The 17,713-nt window shown below is 44.7% G+C and overlaps 2 protein-coding genes across 3 annotated transcripts; one reads left to right on the plus strand and one right to left on the minus strand.

The window, feature by feature from the left end:
- Nucleotides 1-648: 648 nt before the first annotated feature.
- Nucleotides 649-10,733, minus strand: PMPCA (peptidase, mitochondrial processing subunit alpha). Its single transcript, XM_034793305.1, has 13 exons — nt 10,591-10,733; nt 9,406-9,608; nt 8,620-8,699; nt 8,233-8,315; nt 7,856-7,950; nt 6,291-6,391; nt 5,127-5,390; nt 4,684-4,776; nt 4,194-4,312; nt 3,626-3,716; nt 2,947-3,009; nt 2,300-2,444; nt 649-1,055 (listed from the first exon to the last, which is right to left on the minus strand). The coding sequence occupies exons 1-13, from the start codon at nt 10,641-10,643 to the stop codon at nt 886-888; spliced, it is 1,560 nt and encodes a 519-aa protein (XP_034649196.1). The 5' UTR covers nt 10,644-10,733; the 3' UTR covers nt 649-885.
- A 137-nt stretch (nt 10,734-10,870) lies between these two features.
- Nucleotides 10,871-17,030, plus strand: ENTR1 (endosome associated trafficking regulator 1). 2 transcript variants are annotated; one of them, XM_034793308.1, is made up of 8 exons: nt 10,871-10,985; nt 11,072-11,163; nt 11,257-11,595; nt 12,322-12,395; nt 13,888-13,999; nt 14,675-14,737; nt 15,623-15,756; nt 16,317-17,030. In XM_034793308.1, the coding sequence occupies exons 1-8, from the start codon at nt 10,928-10,930 to the stop codon at nt 16,408-16,410; spliced, it is 966 nt and encodes a 321-aa protein (XP_034649199.1). In that variant the 5' UTR covers nt 10,871-10,927; the 3' UTR covers nt 16,411-17,030. The 2 variants fall into 2 exon arrangements, with proteins under 2 accessions (XP_034649199.1, XP_034649197.1); XM_034793306.1 differs by having other exon boundaries at nt 10,875-10,985; nt 15,617-15,756.
- Nucleotides 17,031-17,713: the final 683 nt, after the last annotated feature.

The following is a 17,713-nucleotide window of genomic DNA, read 5'->3' on the forward strand; positions in this document are numbered from 1 at the left end:
TCAAGTGAGCTCTGTGTGGCCAAGTATCTACCACCCCACACCCTTTACAGAGAGGATCTGCCTGACAGCACAACACTTGATGGAAAGCTGTAAGTATGTTATCCATGATATGTCTTAACGAGAACATGCATCAATCTTGTTCAGATTATTGAAGGTATTTTACAATAGCAGCCAATATTTACATTTTAAAATTAACAAAGTATAAACTCAGAACTTTGTCATGAGGACAGATTATTCTAGTGCCCTCCGTTCAACTTGATTACAGTTTTATATATCCTCTGGACTAAGAAGCATCACATTAGCACCTTACTTTAGCAGTACTTGTAACAATCCTCCCCAAGTGACAATATTACTACTCACAGTCTACAAGATTGGAGGACAACTGACTTATGAAGTGTAACTCCACCTAAATCTATTCCTTTAGTAAGGAGTACAACACATTTTGGGCTACAACCACCAATGCGCATACTTATGAAGAAAAAGTAACATGAACACACTTCCCTTGCAATACTGGATATTTAAAGCAAGTGGTAACTGTAAGATCTTGGCTAATTGATCAATACGTGTAGCCCTTTCACCTGTAGTGGTTAGGTTTGCTTTGCCACACTGCTATTCAAGGTGCCAAGAGAAAGGCCTACACACACAGCCTTCTGTGGTAGGCAGAAGAATTTATTGATGGCCAAAGTGCTCATTCAGAGCTGGGACCGGTCTGTAAACCTATATTAACATGAACACTTCACATTCTGAACACCTGAAGCCGTCTCAGCTACAAGAAAAGTTCCATATTTACATCATGTGCATGTAAATATTTTTTGCATTGACATAATCCAAAGAACAATATGTATAAAAAAGGTAAGTCTCCTGTTCTAGACAGCATTTGCTGCTTTATCGAAAAAGCCGATACATCCTAGGTAGCCGCCCGTCCTTACTAGACAGTGCTCCTTGAATGTGTTCATACGTAGGTAATTCCGTCAAGTCACCCAGTGCAGCCACTGCCGGTTTGTTACGAAGCATTTTCGCAACCACCCTCTTGATGTCATTGGGTTTCACGTTACCTGCAGACGATGACAACAAGAGCTATTTCAAATGCATTTTAAACAGAGATCGAAGCTTTGCCCTGGAGGCTGAATAATATCATCATGCCGGATCTATACTTGGAATGCCTGCATTTTAATCCCAGCTCTGACAAACTGTGTGTCAGATTTCTCCTTCTGTTAAACAGAAGCACCGAGCTAGCTTGCAAATAGTTGTGAGGGTTACTTTGTGAGATGTTTTGAAGATATTAAGTCAATGTATTACAAGTACGCCCAGTTAAAGGGGGACAGTTCACAACTGCATTTCCCTCTGATTTTTTGTACTACTAAATAATTGCCACAATTATTTTGAGATCAAAGAAAACCTTTTTTGAGAGTGCTTTGTGTCAGGCCAGTAGCTCTGGTTTTGGTACACGAACTGGCCCATATCACTCATGCACTACGCCCCACTCAAGAGGGCCTTTCTCCATAATGACAGCAGCAAAGCTGAAATAAATTCAGCGGCAACACGCAGATGATAGAAGAGACAGGAATGAGGAGGAGGAGCTACTCCCAGGGTTGCCCATAAAAGCCTTATGAGGCTGGCTCTTAAATTAATATAAAAATCAAATTGATGGTGTCTCTAAGCCTTGCTTAGTGTAAACACACCCTAGGACTGTGGGGGCAACACGAGCACTTCCATTTGCACTGTCACCCTCCCTCCTAACACCCCAGGAAGTGAGAAAGATGGTATTCTGTTCTACAGAGGGGGAAACAGAGGATCAGAAACATTAAGTGGTTTGGCCAGACAGAGCAAGTCCATGCGAGCGCTGGGATGGCCTGGCTTTCCAGTCCACTAGACAATAAGGGCCTAATCTGAAGTCTTTCCATTGATTTCAATGGGCTTTGGCTCAGACTTCATCGCCTCACTGGTTACATTTGCTGTCCATATTTGAAATACCGTCAGCAGCAAGGTGAGCTGGGCATTTGCCCCAAAACCGACAAACAAATATCTAATCCCTAGAGTGACTGCTGCCATTGGGGGATTCCGTTGAAACTTCCCTGCCCCCCACTCTGGGGGTTAAGAGCCCAAAGGAGCCCCACCGTGCTGAAGAGTTGGACCAGAACTGCAGAAATGGCACCCTACCAAAAGGTCCCATTTTATCAAGTACAGGATTTAAGTGTTTATCCCACCTGAACTTGCGAGGTAGCTCCTGCACGAAGGCATCAGAGGAGTGCACCTACAGCCCAACACGGTCAGCACAAAGTCAGTGGGGTTTACTCACCAATGAGAGAGCACAGCTCATGAGGGAGTTTTCTTGTGTTTGTTGCCAGCACTTGCCTTCCTACATCCTCAAAGATAACTGGCCGGGATTCTAGGTTCATCATAAGCATGGATTTCAACTGGGTCTTTGCTCGCTCCAATTCCACCTGTATGGCAACAGAAAATACAGCAGACTGCTTTAGACTGGTCTCAAGACTGGCAACTACTCTGCCTGCTGTACACAGTCCTCCTCCTCCAGGAATAACTGGGAGACATCAACATCACATTCTGCTGTCAGCATAAATCTAGAGCTGGGGATGGCCTTTACAGCCGGAATGAGTCTGCAGAGGTGGGTTTAAGAGGAAAAGGAAGGTGCTTGGGAAGTTAACAGAGATGGTTCCAAAACGAAGTGGTGTGAAGTCAGGATTGGGCAAAGGGTCCCTTCTTCTACGTAGATATTTGCCACCTGTACACACATAAAATTGAGCTACAAACACCTGTCTCCTTGTGGAGATTCTCTTGTGATTACTAGACTATTAAAGACATGAAACAGTCAGAAAATGTACATTCAAAAGCTTACGTATGAAATTCATCAGCCTAGCTAGGGCTCATCACCATGGTATTTCAGTACTGAGACTACGCGCATAAAACAGAGTTCGGGCAACTTACCTCTCCCACTGCTCCCGCCATTGAAATGAACTCTTTTGTAATTATTTCCACCATTTCTCGGACCTGTAAAAACAAGCGAGTCTTTGAAAGAAAAACAGAACAATGCCTGCTCATTCTCTCAAGTTGGGTTTAACAAAAAAAAAAAAATCAAAAACCAGTAATCAGCAGGGCGTGACTTTCCCCTTTCTCCTTTTGGAGTCTGAAAGATCCAAACCCCTCCCTCGTTGAACTGCACGAGTACAGGAAAATTGTAGTGGGGCACCACAGCAGCAATTCCCGTCAATACGAATGGAACTTTGCCAGAAGGGGAGTGAGGCTGTGCAGAGCACCTGAGCCATTTGGGGACGATGTTTATAGCAGTGGGTCAGGAATACATAAACCCAATTCACCTTTATACATAGTCAGCTAAGTGGGAAAATAGGATTCCCTCTTCCAGAGTGGTAAACTTTCACAATGCCAATAACATTTTACAGTTAGAATTGGCCATTAGGACCATGCAATCCCACTGCAAAACAACATATCATACCCTCTAGGGGTGAATGATTTAAAGTTTGATGTGTTATATGCAACCGATAACCGCTTAATGATAATATGGAAAGAGCTACTCTATCTGAAATTAAGTCAGTGACAGACTTACCTTTTATGAATTTATGACCTGGAATACAGAAGAGCCACGTACCTGTCGAGGATCTGCACTGGCATGAATACACAAGAGACCAGTATCTTCATAACTGTGATGGTAAGAGGTTGCATTATACATCCAGTGATGCCTGTAAGTACAAAAACATGCATCTGAGTGCTCTATAACTAACAAAAGACAATACACTCCCTGTTTCATCTTCAAGGTGGGGATTCCTAAATGCTGATGGGAATTCAAACTATCAGTCCAATCATTAGGAACAAGTCTCCGCTCCCCTGATTATTTTCTTCTGTGCATGTCTGCCCTCTACTCCGCTCCTCACTGTTTCTATAATAGGAGGATACTGTGCAGGAACAGTTGCATCAACTGCTAATTTTCAAGATTCCCCCTGAGTTGAAGGCATGGGCCGGTGGAGGACAATAAGATTCCAGGGCACCCGTGTGCTCAGTTGAACTACACCCACCTCCTCCCAAATAAGCCACATCTGCTTCTAAGAGCTGATTTTTAAAGTGGACACATTTAGGCTTTTAAATGAGGCCTTCTGTTCAGGGCCCATATCCATAGAAACGTCTTTTGGCAGCATTCCTTGGAAGAGAGGTAAACAAACCTGTTGAGTACATTAAGATACAGACGGGTGAACATGCCCTTGCCAGGTCCTCCAGCAGAAAAGGAGCCGCCACCTCCCATCATCATGTTTAATACAGCAAAGGGAATGAAGTCTTCCTCCTGAATCACAATAAGAGAGTCCGTCATCTCTATAGTGGAGATGCAGTGCAGGGTGTCTCAGTGCTCAAAGGTAAGTGGAAGAGGGAAAAAACCAGGAGAAAGGCCCCTGATGAACACAAGAAGCCATACAAATATTGGTGCATATCTCCAAGCTCTAACTAGCGATACATGTGATAGCAAACTCCTGCAGTTGGGTGGCAAAACCATTCCCAGCCTCCCAATAGGCTACGGATGGAAAAAGCTCCCTTGCTACCTGCATGCATCTGTGCTCTCAGACACAAAACAGCTCCAACATTTGAACAATGACATGGTTGCTCAAGGTTTTGCTAGTTTAGGGTGTGCACAGCAATGAATTTTGGGACCGTACTTACCAAAAACGAACAGCTTTCTAACCCAATCATGATGTGGGTCAGCTCAGGGATTGGGGTCGGACCCAAACTCACATCCGACATGTCTTTTTCAAGCTGTGGGGAGAGAGAACTAATTAGGATTTAATTTCACCTTCAGAGCGTAGCCTAGTAAATTACAGAAAGCAAACAGGTTGCCCAGCGGCAGCCACAATGGGCGCACGCAGAGCTGTTGCACATTCATAAGCCTGTACTTGTATCTGCACAGTAGGCAACTGCATATACAAATGAGCACTGACGTAATTAACTGTTTTGTGGGTACAAATGCTGCTTATTGCGAGTTCAAGAAGTGCCGTTTTGAAAATGAAGATCTACCACTCTGAATGAAATCAAGGGAGCTCAAATCTATTACTGTACTCTAAGAAGAAGTCACATGACGCACTGATTAGTTCTTGCTTTTATTTTACCTTGATGATTCCTCCCGTGTACTGTGCGACTGATCTGTCAACTTGCTTGGGCTTGTCGCTTTTCCACACTGGATCTACACCAAGCAGATACTTCCTGGCACACTCCACCAACTGCTCATGCTCTATCCCAACTCCAGCCAACACCATCCTGTCAGGTGTATAGTAATTCTGCAGATATGAATGGAGCACTTTCCGATCCATTTTCTCTATGTTTTCCACGGGGCAGAACCTGTTGAGTCCCACGGTGTTCTCCCTGTAGGCTGCCTATTGGGAGGGTGAACATACAACCACTCTTAGTTTAGAACACATAATGCTCTGTTCTCCCTCAAAATTACAATGTGAGCCTTCCCCTGCCCTTTTACATCTAGGCTAATGTAGACGCAGTACGAGAGGGAACACATATTGAGCATCATTTCACTTATGCCTCCCCACTCCTCCCAAAGATAAGTTATAGCAGGAGAGGATTGGGTAACTGTCTAAGTATCAGGTTTGAAACATCTAGACTACATGGACTCGCAGGATCAACAAAGCCCTTCATTCTTTTGAGGAAGGTACAGTAAATTTAATGGACTAAATGTACATGACACTTTCAGAGGCTTTAAAAATCCAAGACCCTGTCTGCTCTACCTGGATATTAATGGTATCATGGCCCTTTTTGTAAGAGCAGGGGTTTGTCCAGTTTCTGTAGCCTATACTTCCAGGGACAGGATGCTGTTCAGATCCCACCCCCAGCAGAGCGTGTGCCCAGACTTCAGTGGTACTAGATGAATAGCTTGGATCCTTGGGGAGAAAGAGTACTACAGAAACGTAAGTAGTCATCCTGAAGGTGCAAACAGGAAAAACAAGGAATGCTGGAGACAGGAAGTTCTAAAAGAAGCATGCAGTGCAAGTATCAAGCACACTATACAAAGATTGCAGTGTGAATAAGCGTTGGTTTATGTTGGAACCTTAACTGCCCCTTTCTTGACTTTCTACCTCATGCAGAATATAGGATTTCAAAACAGAGTGTAAGCAAAATGTTCCCCCAATTCTATGTTAGCATAATAAAAGTGTGTTTATAGCCCAAATAAAAAGCACCAGTGAAATTAAGTAAAGGGTGAGAAATAAACTGCATCATGTAGTGCAGAGAGCAATGTGTGTGAGACAAATCCCACAGCAGTTTACCGCATGTATCATCTCCGTTAGTAGAGGCTCTGGATCAGGTCTCATATTCAGATCTTCGAGCTCAAACTGCACAGCCATTCGAGTCATCTCAATTTCTTCATCTACAGTGAGAGAAAACAAAGGATATGAACCACTGTCCAAAGTATTGAATAGGTAATGAACTCCCTGGGTCCTTCACAGACAATGAGGAACACCGTGGGATGTTGGCTCCAGCAGAATCCTGGAGGTCAAGAAACAAAGAAGCTCAAATTAAGATGGGTGAGGGAAAGAATCCATCCACACTATTCAGTCTTAAGTAAAACACTGAGTATCAGAGGGTTAGCCGTGTTAGTCTGTATCCACAAAAACAACAAGGAGTCCGGTGGAACCTTAAAGACTAACAGATTTATTTATTCAGAAAAAGATCTTGGAGTCATTGTGGATAGTTCTCTGAAGACATCCACGCAGTGTGCAGCGGCGGTCAAAAAAGCAAACAGGATGTTAGGAATCATTAAAAAGGGGATAGAGAATAAGACGGAGAGTATCTTATTGCCCTTATATAAATCAATGAAACACCCACATCCTGAATACTGCACACAGATGTGGTCTCCTCATCTCAAAAAAGATATACTGGCACTAGAAAAGGTACAGAGAAGGGCAACTAAAATGATTAGGGGTTTGGAACAGGTTCCATATGAGGAGATATTAAAGAGGCTAGGACTTTTCAGCTTGGAAAAGAGGAGACTAAGGGGGGATATGATAGAGGTATATAAAATCATGAGTGATGTGGAGAAAGTAAATAAGGAAAAGTTATTTACTTGTTCCCATAATACAAGAACTAGGGGCCACCAAATGAAATTAATGGGCAGCAGCTTTAAAACAAATAAAAGGAAGTTCTTCTTCACACAGCGCACAGTCAACTTGTGGAACTTCTTGCCTGAGGAGGTTGTGAAGGCTAGGACTATAACAGCGTTTAAAAGAGAACTGGATAAATTCATGGAGGTTAAGTCCATTAATGGCTATTAGCCAGGAAGGGTAAGGAATGGTGTCCCTAGACTCTGTTTGGCAGAGGGTGGAGATGAATGGCAGGAGAGAGATCACTTGATCATTACCTGTTAGGTTCACTCCCTCTGGGGCATCTGGCATTGGCCACTGTCAGTAGACAGGATACTGGGCTAGATGGACCTTTGATCTGACCCAGTACGGCCGTTCTTATGTTCTTATTTGGACATAAGCTTTCATGGGTAAAAAACCCCACTTCTTCAGATACATGCAGATATAGGAAAGCAGCAATAGATTGGATCCATTTGCAGACTAGGGCAATGTTATTCTCTGTCCATCTTCTCAGATGGAAGCAAACAGTCTAAAACAAACCCCATTGCTAGAAGGAAGTGGAAATGACTGACCCGTCTAAGCACATTAACGTTCATAATAAAAACATTCTATAACAATCTAATGTTTGCTCTGTTACTTCAATACTCAAAAGTCTTTAAATCAGTAGGACATAATGAACGATAGTACTGAAATAATTTTGTCATGTAATGTCTAGATATCCTTTCCTGAAACAGAGACTCAGATTCTTGCACCTGATAACCTGGGCTGCAGTACTACATCAGCCAGTAGATTGACCACAGAGTCTAGGCCTTTGGCATCAGCAGAAACAGCATACATCATGGTATCCCTGCAACACAAAGATATTTTGCATTCAGTTTTCAAGTGGAATATATGAACTCCTGGTAATATTTGCCCAGTACTTTGAAATAGTAAAGCGCTAAAATTCCTTCTCATTTTACGTTCATACTAGCATCCTAATTTGCAATTTGCCACAAAGAGATTACTCTTGCTATTCAAAAACAAAGTCATTGTTGTGATGGAACAGAAAATCAAGTTCAGTTATGCTGCGTCGCTGTCAGCAATCATGACAACTGTTCATGCGTGGGGAACTACAGAGTAAGATGTGTACCTTGATGCCTGACAATCACAAATACCCCCGTGCTTTTCCAAGGTCAGAAGAATTTCATCTTTGCTGCCAAACTGGGCTGTGGACTAACCAAAGAAAAACAAAAAACAAACAAAAAGCGTTAAGGCTTATGAAATGTGTGTCTATTTACCATTCGTTAGTGTGACCTAATACACTGAAGCACTTTTCTTTTTTTCCCCGACTTGAAGCAAATATGTGCATAGAACTTGAGCTGGATTCCTGTAAGTCAGTAAGAATCTTGGGTGCTCAAGGAAAGCAGACTTGGGCCTTCTGAGAATAATTACAGCCATACTAACAACCGAGTTTAGGTTTTTTGTAAGTATTTAACACAGAGGCTTTAGGAACCTTATCGTCACAAACAATACTTACAGAGAAAGCCAACTTTTCCAAAAAGTGTGAAATGCCGCTAAGGTATTTTGCTTCATGTCTTGATCCTGAATTTATAAGAACTTATATTTAAAAAAAAAAAAAAAAAAGTTAATATTTATTTTAACCCCATTGCCTGTTCACTGATTTTACAAGCATGAGAATGCATATGACTAGCAAAGACCATTCAATTTAAAACATAATTTCAATGCATTAGATTATTTCTAAGTAAATATTTCACTACCATATCGCTAAGGACTTCTCTTCACTGCAAAGTTAATTTGAGTTATAATTCAAGTCTTGCTCCCATCTACACTCAAAACCCCTTGACTCAAGTGAGGTGCTTTTAACTCCCGTTGGCTGGCCCACCGGGGGACAGGCTAAAGCTCAAGTTAACGCAACTCATCAGCTGCTAACTCAGCCACTTAGTATATCTCCAGTGTTATTTTGCAGTATGGCTGCTCTCATTTGAGCTGGGCTAACTCCAGAGGAATAACTCCAGCGTAGATAATTCAAGTTAACTGTGCAGTGAAGACAAGCCATTAGGTATGTCTGTTTCACGTTGGTACCTAAATACCAAATCTGCTCCCAATTAAGTCAATGGGAATTTGGCTACTGGTGCCAAAGCAGGATGTGATCCTCTATATATGGTCGATCCAAATGCAATGATTCCTAAATTACAAAGCCAGAAGGGACCATTGTGATCATTGAGTCTGGCCTGTATAACACCAGTCATAGAACTTCCCCTGAGCAGTGAGACTTGCCTGCTTGAAGTCATTCAGTACTTACTCCCTACAGTACAGAACTGTCCAAATTTGTTTTGTGATGCAATCCGCAGTCCATTCTCTAGTGTTGTAACTTTGGTTTCAAATTTCTCCTGTCCGTCAACTGTTGCGAAGACAGGCTTAGGCACTCCAGGCAGAGGAGAAGTGAGAGGGACGTTGGGGCAGCCACCACCACTGCTGTATTTTCTGTAAGCTGCCAAGCCAAACCTAGACCAATCATAGACATTTGTATAAAAACCCTAATCACAGTGCACCAGACCTCAGTTCATCAAACAGGCTTTCAGTAACGAATGAGAGTGGATGCTTTGACTGTGAGGAATATAGCACTTCCCTACTTTGCTAGGGTGGTGAGAAGATAAAAATCCCCTCAGATACTACAGTGCTGGGGGCCACATAAGTACTTAAATAGATACATGGAATCAACTGGCCCTGAGCTCACTAGTGACAGTCATACTGCCAGAAGGTTGCTGAGGTGTCCAATTCTGTCCATCAAGGGCTGTTCAACGTTCAGCAAACTACGAAGGAGGCTGAAATGTTCCCACAATCATGGGGTTGAGCGAATGGGTTTCTAGGCAAAGGAAAGCCCTGCACGATGCCCCAAGCGAAGGAGGCTGGGTAGGTGAGACAGATAGATGTGCTTTCATTTACACACCCTTATTTATGGGCAGGTCAGGATCTGGTCAGCGGAAACTCTATTCAGAGCTCAGCAACAGTAATTGGAGGATGTGAGGCCCCAGGACATGGGGTGGGGGGGGGATCTTGAGAGGTCACTTGTCGAGGAGCAGCTAGGGGTGTGCAGCGTCCTGAAGGGGACATCCCTGACCTAGCTCTTGGGGGCCCTGTCAGAGGAGAGCCTGGGGGTGGCACCTGGGTTCTTAGAAAGGTGATGGTGAAGCGATTAGGATTCACTGATGAGTGTGTGTGTGGGGGGGGTGTCTGGCAGGGGGCACTGGGGAAGACCAGGATTCTTGAGGCTCTGGCAGGAGGAAGAGCTCAGGGGGAGCCAGGGCCTTGGGGCCCCTGTCAGAGGAGAGGCTGGGGGGACTCTCTGGGAGGAGGGTTATGGGTCACTGATGGGGGGGGAGGGTGAAGGGTCACGAGGGGCTCCAACGGGAGGGGGAGAGAGGGTGAGGGGTCATGGGCAGCTCTATTCAACTACTGTCCGGGTGGGGGAGGGGGCTGCGCTCACCTGCGAAGCGGGCCCCACGCGCCACCCCGAAACCGCACCATGTTCGCCGCCATCTTATGTCCGGGAAGCCCCAGCCTCCGCCCTCCCCTTCCGCCCGGCTGCCCGGCACGGAAACCACGTGCGTCGCCCGGGGCGGAGCTAACCGCGGCCGCTGGCGGCGTTTGCTGGTTGGCCCATGCCGGGGAGGGGCGGGGCTGAGTGTCCGGAGGCGGGTTCTCAGTGGTTAGCGCGGAGGCGGGAATAACCTGCGGTGGCTGCTGGTTGGTCAGTCCCAGGCAGGGCGGGCCCAGGCGGGGAATGGCCCTGCCTCCCGCCCCGATGGGAGCCGACGGGGGCCATGGCGGGTCACAGCCGCGCCCCCCGCTCCCCTTCCCCGAACCCCCAGCTCTGGGGCGGTGAGAGCCGGGAGGGGGCGGGCATGGGGGGGTGTCCCGAGTCCGCCCCGCACGGCCCGGCTGACGCGTCCCCTCTCTCCCCGCAGGCGAGGAGCCCGGCGCGGCCAACCCCTTCTCCTTCCGGGAGTTCGTGCGGAGCCAGGGCCGGGGCGCGGCCCCGCGCGGCGCCAGCCCCCAGGTACCGGGGGGGCGGGTGGGTGATTGGCGCGCGACTCCCCCCCCCCCCCCCCCGCCAGCCCGCGGTCCCCACCTGCGCCCTCTCGCCCTGCAGGCCGCCGCGCCGCCGCCGCCCCTGCGGCTCCACGAGCCGTTTTTCCCGGACCCCAGCGCGGGCGACACGCGGCCGGACGAGGAGGATGCGGAGTGGAGCGGGTGTTACCAGCCCGCCGCCGTGGAACGAGCCCACTGGGCCGGTCCCGGGAGCGCCTCGCCGGGGCCCAGCGCCTTGGAGTCCTTCTACGGCGCCCGCCCGGACTGGTCGGGGCTGGAGGACTCCGCGCCGTGGCAGCTGGACGAGAGTGACCCGCTGGGCTACGCAGAGCAGAGCCTGGCGTCCGGCGGGGAAGCTGGAGAGGGGCCCTGTCACCCGCTGCCGCCGGCCTGCCGAGACGTAAGTGGCCGAGCTCGCCTCGGGTAGAGCTTCTAGAGCCCTAGAGCTTCCACTGCCCTCGGAGTCCTTTCCCAGGCCCGAAGAGCTCAACAGCTTCTCGCTCACCAGCAGAAGTTCTGACCTCCCCCACCCTGGCTTTCCAGAGTGTCCTGGCCGTTTGTGAAGTGCTGGAGCTTAACTTTGCACCTCCGCATGGTCCAGAAAAGTTATTTTAGGTCACCCTAAAGGGCCTTGAAAATGTATCTGCGTTTTCACTGGAGTCTGTGAATGGTCTTAAGGCGACTTGGCTTCAGCGTTGGAGGAATATGAAATGAAACCCTTGAAATAGTTCTAAACGCTTCTATAGAGCAGAAGTTAAAACTGATGATGATGTGTGGCACAGCACAAAGGTTTCTATAGTCACTCAGGGTGAGCTATAAAATCCCCTCATCGCTCTCCATATATTCATGGCAATAAAATCTTTATCCAGGCACACACTTGTCTCACTTAATCTCTCCATGCCTCATGTTTTTCCTCTGAAATGGAGATTATTATTTTGGTTTTGTTTGAGAGGATATATTTTTAAATATTTGTTAGTGAATTTAGTTCATGGAAATTGCCAAGATTTTTTCCAGCTCCAAAAGTGAGACTTGGAAGGTTTCATCCATGCTGGTTTTTGCATGTTAAAAAGATCAGTATGATCACCAGACCATACATTCCTGATTTCTAATGAGTATTTTTCTGCAGCTACAAGAAGAAAATGCCAGACTAAGAAGCAAGATTAACCAGCTTCACTTCTTCTCTGAAATTCAGACAGACAAGTATGTATGCTACAGTGGAAAAGAAATCATGAACTTGATAAATGAAGATGAAATGCTGATATCCTTATACATCGTAACTGAATGAAACAAGATTTGTAACCGTTTATGCTAGTGGTCACCAACTGGTCGATCATGATCAATTGGTCAATCCTATAGGATCTCCCAGTCGATTGCTATCTCTGGTGGTGCAGCAGGGCTGCTGCTAAGGCAGGCTCCCTGCCTGCCCTGACCCCGCAGCTCCCATTGGCCGGGAATGGGGAGTTGTGGCCAATGAGAGCTGCAGGGGCGGTGCTTGTAGAGAGGGGCAGTGCATGGAGCTGTGTGCCCCCCGCTCTCCCCCAGGGGCCGCAGGGGCATGTTGGCCCCTTCCGGGAGCGGTGTGGGGCCGGGGTAGGCAGGGAGCCTGCCTTAGCAGCAGCCACGCTACGCCACCAACTGGGAGTTGTGGAGGTAAGTGCTGCCCGGTGGGAGGCTGCCCCCACCCAGCCCTGAGCCACCTCCCGGAGCCTGCATCCCATACCCCCTCCTGCACCTAGAACCCCCTCCCAGAGCCTGCACCCAGAATCCCCTCCTGAACCGCAACCCCCTCTATCCCAGCCCAGAGAGAGTGAGGGTGTGGGAGAGTGAGCAGTGGGGGAGGGGCTTTGGGGAAGTGATGGGGTAGAGATCCTGGGATGCCCTTAAATTCAAAAAGTGATCTTGGGTGTAAAAAGGTTGGAGACTAGAGGTTTGTCCTATTGTATGACAATTTCACTACAGGGTTATTTCAGTTGAGAAACTTTGGCTTCTAAGAAATCATTTGGATTTCCTTTCAGAAAGAAATCCGGGAAAGTAGGTAGAATGTTTGTCTGATTTGGTGTCTTGTTTTTTAATAATAATTGGAGCCAACTCCTGTCCAACTCAGTTCCTCAATGAGGGCAAACTTGCCTATTGGAACACTTCAGACCTTCAAAGTGATGTATTAATAATCCTTACTTTGCTCCTGTGAGGCAAATAAGTATTTTCATTTTACCAATAGGGAAATTGATGGTGGGGAGGTTAGGTGAATTTCCCCAGGACACAGGTGAGTCAGTGACAGAGCTGTGATTAGAACTCAGGAATTCCTCTGTCCACTGCACCATGCTGCTTCACATACTGAGGCAATTCACACTTTCCTAAAAATGGACTGTTACACCACCACCGACCACACCTCAGAATGGCTTGAAAAACAACATAATATAGACTGACAGTGAATGGATGTGTTGTGCAGAGATTCAGCTGTATAATTATCCTTAACGCTAATGGATGTTGAACAAATGAATCCCCTGAGGCCCAACCTAATTCTGTGGGTGGAGTTTCTATAGTGCATTAGAATGAACATTTTTGTCATACTGAAGCCTCTATCTAGGATGTTCTAAAAATATTTATAATAGAATCTTCTTGCCTGCAACACTTTGTACTCTCTCCCACTGAATGCAAATAAAAATGCCTACTTTGTTCTCTTTTTAACAAGGGTAAAGACACTTGAAAAAAAACTAGAAGAGAACAAGATTAAAGAGCAAAAAGAGGCCCGGGATCTAGAAGCAATGGTGCAGCATGTAGAAGAGAATCTCCAGTTGATGACGGTAAATATTTATTTATGTTCTTATAGTACAGATCCATGATCAGGGCTGCCCTGTGGGTTTTTGTTTTCCTCCTCAAACACTGGAGGAAGCATAAGCAATGCAGGCGGAAGGATGGTTGAGTAATGGTAACATTCTCTTTTCAACTCTGACACTTTGGTTCAACTTTTTCCCTTACATTATTCAGGAGACAAGTTGTCTATCACTTTTCATAGTATCAAGTGTCTATTACTGACAGCACTTCTGAAGCAAGGGCTGCTAACATGAAAAGGAGCTGAGTTCCACTCCAAAAGTACCTCAGTTATACAGGAGTCAGGGCTTTGCATGATTGATTAAAGAGTCTTAATCACTTATATTCAGCTGTTTCTGTGTAGCTTTCTGGAAACACCCAACTTGCACATAATTTACAGATATTTACATATAGGCATTGCCTGCAAGAAAATTGGTAATTAAGTCATCTGTTTGTTTATAGTGAGTAAATTCTTTCCCTACTCAGAAGGAAGCGATGTATTGTGGCCTTGATCACTTGATTGGTATGTTATATCCCTTCCCTATATTTTTAGTATGTTATTTTGGTCTCTTTGAGGTAAGACTTATACATTCATCTGTATTAGGAAAATGCATAGTGCATTCTAGGCACTACCACAGTATAAATAATCTTGGTATCTTGTATTCCAGAAACGGGCTGTGAAAGCAGAAAATAATGTTATAAAACTGAAACAGGAAAATGCACTACTTCAGGTATGAATCTGTCCTCTCCTTTTTAAGGTTCTCTTACTGTATGAACTTCACGTGAACATATCTTGATATTAAATAGAGTTTATAACAGTGCTACTGGAAAAGTATTCACCTGTGAGTGAATCTTTTATAAAATGTCCTTGTGTTCTGATTGAATGTATATTAAGTCAATGTAAACCAAAAATTTCACAACTCCAAAGTTTAGAACTTGTGCGCCATGGGACCAGTAACTATTGTGAGGCTTCTTATTCCACAGAATCTAGGATTTCTCATTTTCCATTGGCATAAACACTAACTTTTAGCCCTGGTATGTTACATGATAGACATTAAAATCGCATTATTCTGATTAATCTCTTCCTCATCCCCAATGCACTCTCTAAATTTGAACTGATTTTAGTGCCTTCTATTTTACACTGCTAAGAGAAGACAGTAACCCCAACACCACCTGGAAGTTCAGCTTTCTGATATCCAATATTAACTTCTAAATGAGTTGGAAAATTCACTGCTTTAATATCAGAATTAAAATTGAGTAAGGGAAGCAGAAGCAAGATGATTTTCAGAATGAAGCAGGTTTTGGGACTGCTAACTAGCAACCTGCCAGGGTTAGAAGCATTTGGTGGGACTAGTACAAATGCTTTCAAGTCTGGTAAAGGCTTCCAAGGTTTAGTCCTGGATCAGAGATCACATGAAGAATTTTGATCCCTGTAAGTGGAGACCATGATCTTGCAGATGGCACAAATTCCTAATGGAGAGAGCCCTAAGTTAGCCCCCAAAAAGCAGCATTCAAGTACTCATAGGAATTGTTTTCTCTTGCCATCTTATATAAATAAATGTGCATCTGCTCCAGGAAAATTGCCTATAATAAACTAAACTCTTCCTAAGGTTCAGCTGAAAAATTACAAGACGGAGAATGAAGCCTTGAAGACTGGCCAGTCTGCTAGTTTGGCTGTAGTGAAACAAAATGCAGATATTGCCTTGCAGAATCTTCTGAGAGTAATTACAAATTCACGCTCTTCAATAAAGTAAGTTCAGCTTTATAAAGAGAACTGTAAAATAAAGAACTTGTCCTAACAGGAGTCTGTAGACTAAATGAAAATTAGTACTGGAGGCTTTTCCGTTGACATTCATGAGATCATGATTTCACTTTTTGTTTACATTTTGAATTTCAGTTTCACTTAGGTGGAGGTGTAAATACTGTTCAGTTTCACTTTCTAGTTCACCTACAGTAGCTCAGTTTTTGTACACACACTGCAGGAAAATAATTACACAATTCAGATTTTTCACTGGCTGTTCAAAATTAAGTTCATTTTCTGTGTAATAAGCTTTTGTACAACTAGGGTTTTTAATGATGTAAATGTTAATCCTAATCTACCTAAATGTTTGTTTTTTTTACAGTGAATTTTGCAATTCAAGTGAACTGTTTTTTCTTAGCAACTGAAGTTGCATAAATGTTCTCTGATATAAATAAGTTTGAAATGCCCTGTTTATTGTTCTTTGTCTCTGCATATCGACCCCTCTTCTGGTAACGTTGTTACTTGTAATCTGCCCTATCCTGTTCAGTATTTTGTTTTTTAAATTCCAGGCAATTGGTCTCTGGAGCAGAATCATTGCAGGTTGTTGCCGAACTCCTTAAATCGATCGACAGAATTTCTGAAATTTCAGATGATGGACCGTGAAAAAACCACTAAAGGAACTCTACCCCAAGAGTTCTGTTTACATATAGAAATCACTATTTAAAGATTGTTTGCTTTAATATTTAAAAAATGCTGTCTTAAAATATGCAACCTTTACCCTTACTGTTTTTATTGTGGGAGAACAGTTATGCACTGGTGCAGTATTACCCTTCCTTCCATTGTACCAACAGTGGCTCTCCAGAACCTGATCCAGCAAAGCACATACTTTAAGTGCTTTGCTGGATTGGGACCTCAAGACCCAGCCGTCACACTGTGTGCATTGCAGTCTCCCATTAAAATGAAGTGGAGCACTGGACTCAAAACATTGTGCTCCCTGCCTTTTTTCCTCATTCCCTCTAGTAGTGCTGTGTCAAAGTATTTTATAAATGCTGGGAGCAAATAAATCTTTTGTGTGGTGTTTTTTACTGCCATGAGGGGTGAGGTAGGGGGAAATATTTTGAACCCTTGTAGAATTAAATATGAAAATGAGACTATACCCTACATAATGCTTTAACCAGTTTACTTCCTAAATATATTTTAAAATGCTTTTTAATTGTATTAGGTTTTGTAACAATACTTTTTTCAAAAGAAAAAAAAAGAGAAATTAAATACTACTGCCTTTAGTTGGTGATTCTTGGTGGCTTAAATAAAATGGTTTTCAGGGGGGAAAAAAAGTGTGTGGGGGGGGGGGAGAGTCACTTTGGTAGAGGTGAGGCAGCTGCTTGTGTGCACTGGACTACTTTCATAGACTTTAAGGTCAGAAGGGACCATTATGATCTTCTAGTCTTAGCTCCTGCACAACACAGGCCACAAAATCTCACTCACCCACTCCTGTAACAAACCCCTGACCTATGTCTGAGCTATTGAAGTCCTCAAATCGTGGTTTAAAGACTTCAAGGTGCAGAGAATCCTCCAGCAAGTGACCCGTGCCCCAAACTGCAGAGGAAGGCAAAACCCCCCCCAGGGCCTCTGCCAATCTGCCCTGGAGGAAAATTCCTTCCTGACCCCATATATGGCGATCAGCTAAACCCTGAGCATGTGGGCAAGACTCACCAGCCAGACACCTAGGGTGAGAGCTGCGTTACTAGGGAGAATTCTTTCGTATCTAGTGTCCCATCACAGGTCATTGGGCATATTTATTGCTAATAGTCAAAGATTAATTAATTGCCAAAATTAGGCTATCCCCCCCCCCATACCATCCCTTCCATAAATATATGAAGCTTAGTCTTGAAGTCACATATGTCTTTTGCCTCCACTGTTCCCCTTGGAAGGCTATTCCAGAACTTCACTCCTCTGAAGGTTAGAA

Source organism: Trachemys scripta, chromosome 17, assembly GCF_013100865.1.
Source record: "Trachemys scripta elegans isolate TJP31775 chromosome 17, CAS_Tse_1.0, whole genome shotgun sequence".
NCBI lineage: Eukaryota > Metazoa > Chordata > Testudines > Emydidae > Trachemys > Trachemys scripta.

Coding starts and splice junctions, on each gene's coding strand:
- PMPCA (XM_034793305.1), bottom strand. CDS start 10,643: ATGGCGGCGAACATGGTGCGGTTTCGGGGTGGCGCGTGGGGCCCGCTT. Junction 8,700..9,405: donor ACAGTTCTGTACTGTAGGGA/GTAAGTACTGAA, acceptor TTTAAATATAAG/TTCTTATAAATTCAGGATCA. Junction 3,010..3,625: donor CCAGTGCAGATCCTCGACAG/GTACGTGGCTCT, acceptor TTGTTTTTACAG/GTCCGAGAAATGGTGGAAAT.
- ENTR1 (XM_034793306.1), top strand. CDS start 10,928: ATGGCGGGTCACAGCCGCGCCCCCCGCTCCCCTTCCCCGAACCCCCAG. Junction 10,986..11,071: donor GAACCCCCAGCTCTGGGGCG/GTGAGAGCCGGG, acceptor CTCTCCCCGCAG/GCGAGGAGCCCGGCGCGGCC. Junction 11,164..11,256: donor CGCGCGGCGCCAGCCCCCAG/GTACCGGGGGGG, acceptor CTCGCCCTGCAG/GCCGCCGCGCCGCCGCCGCC.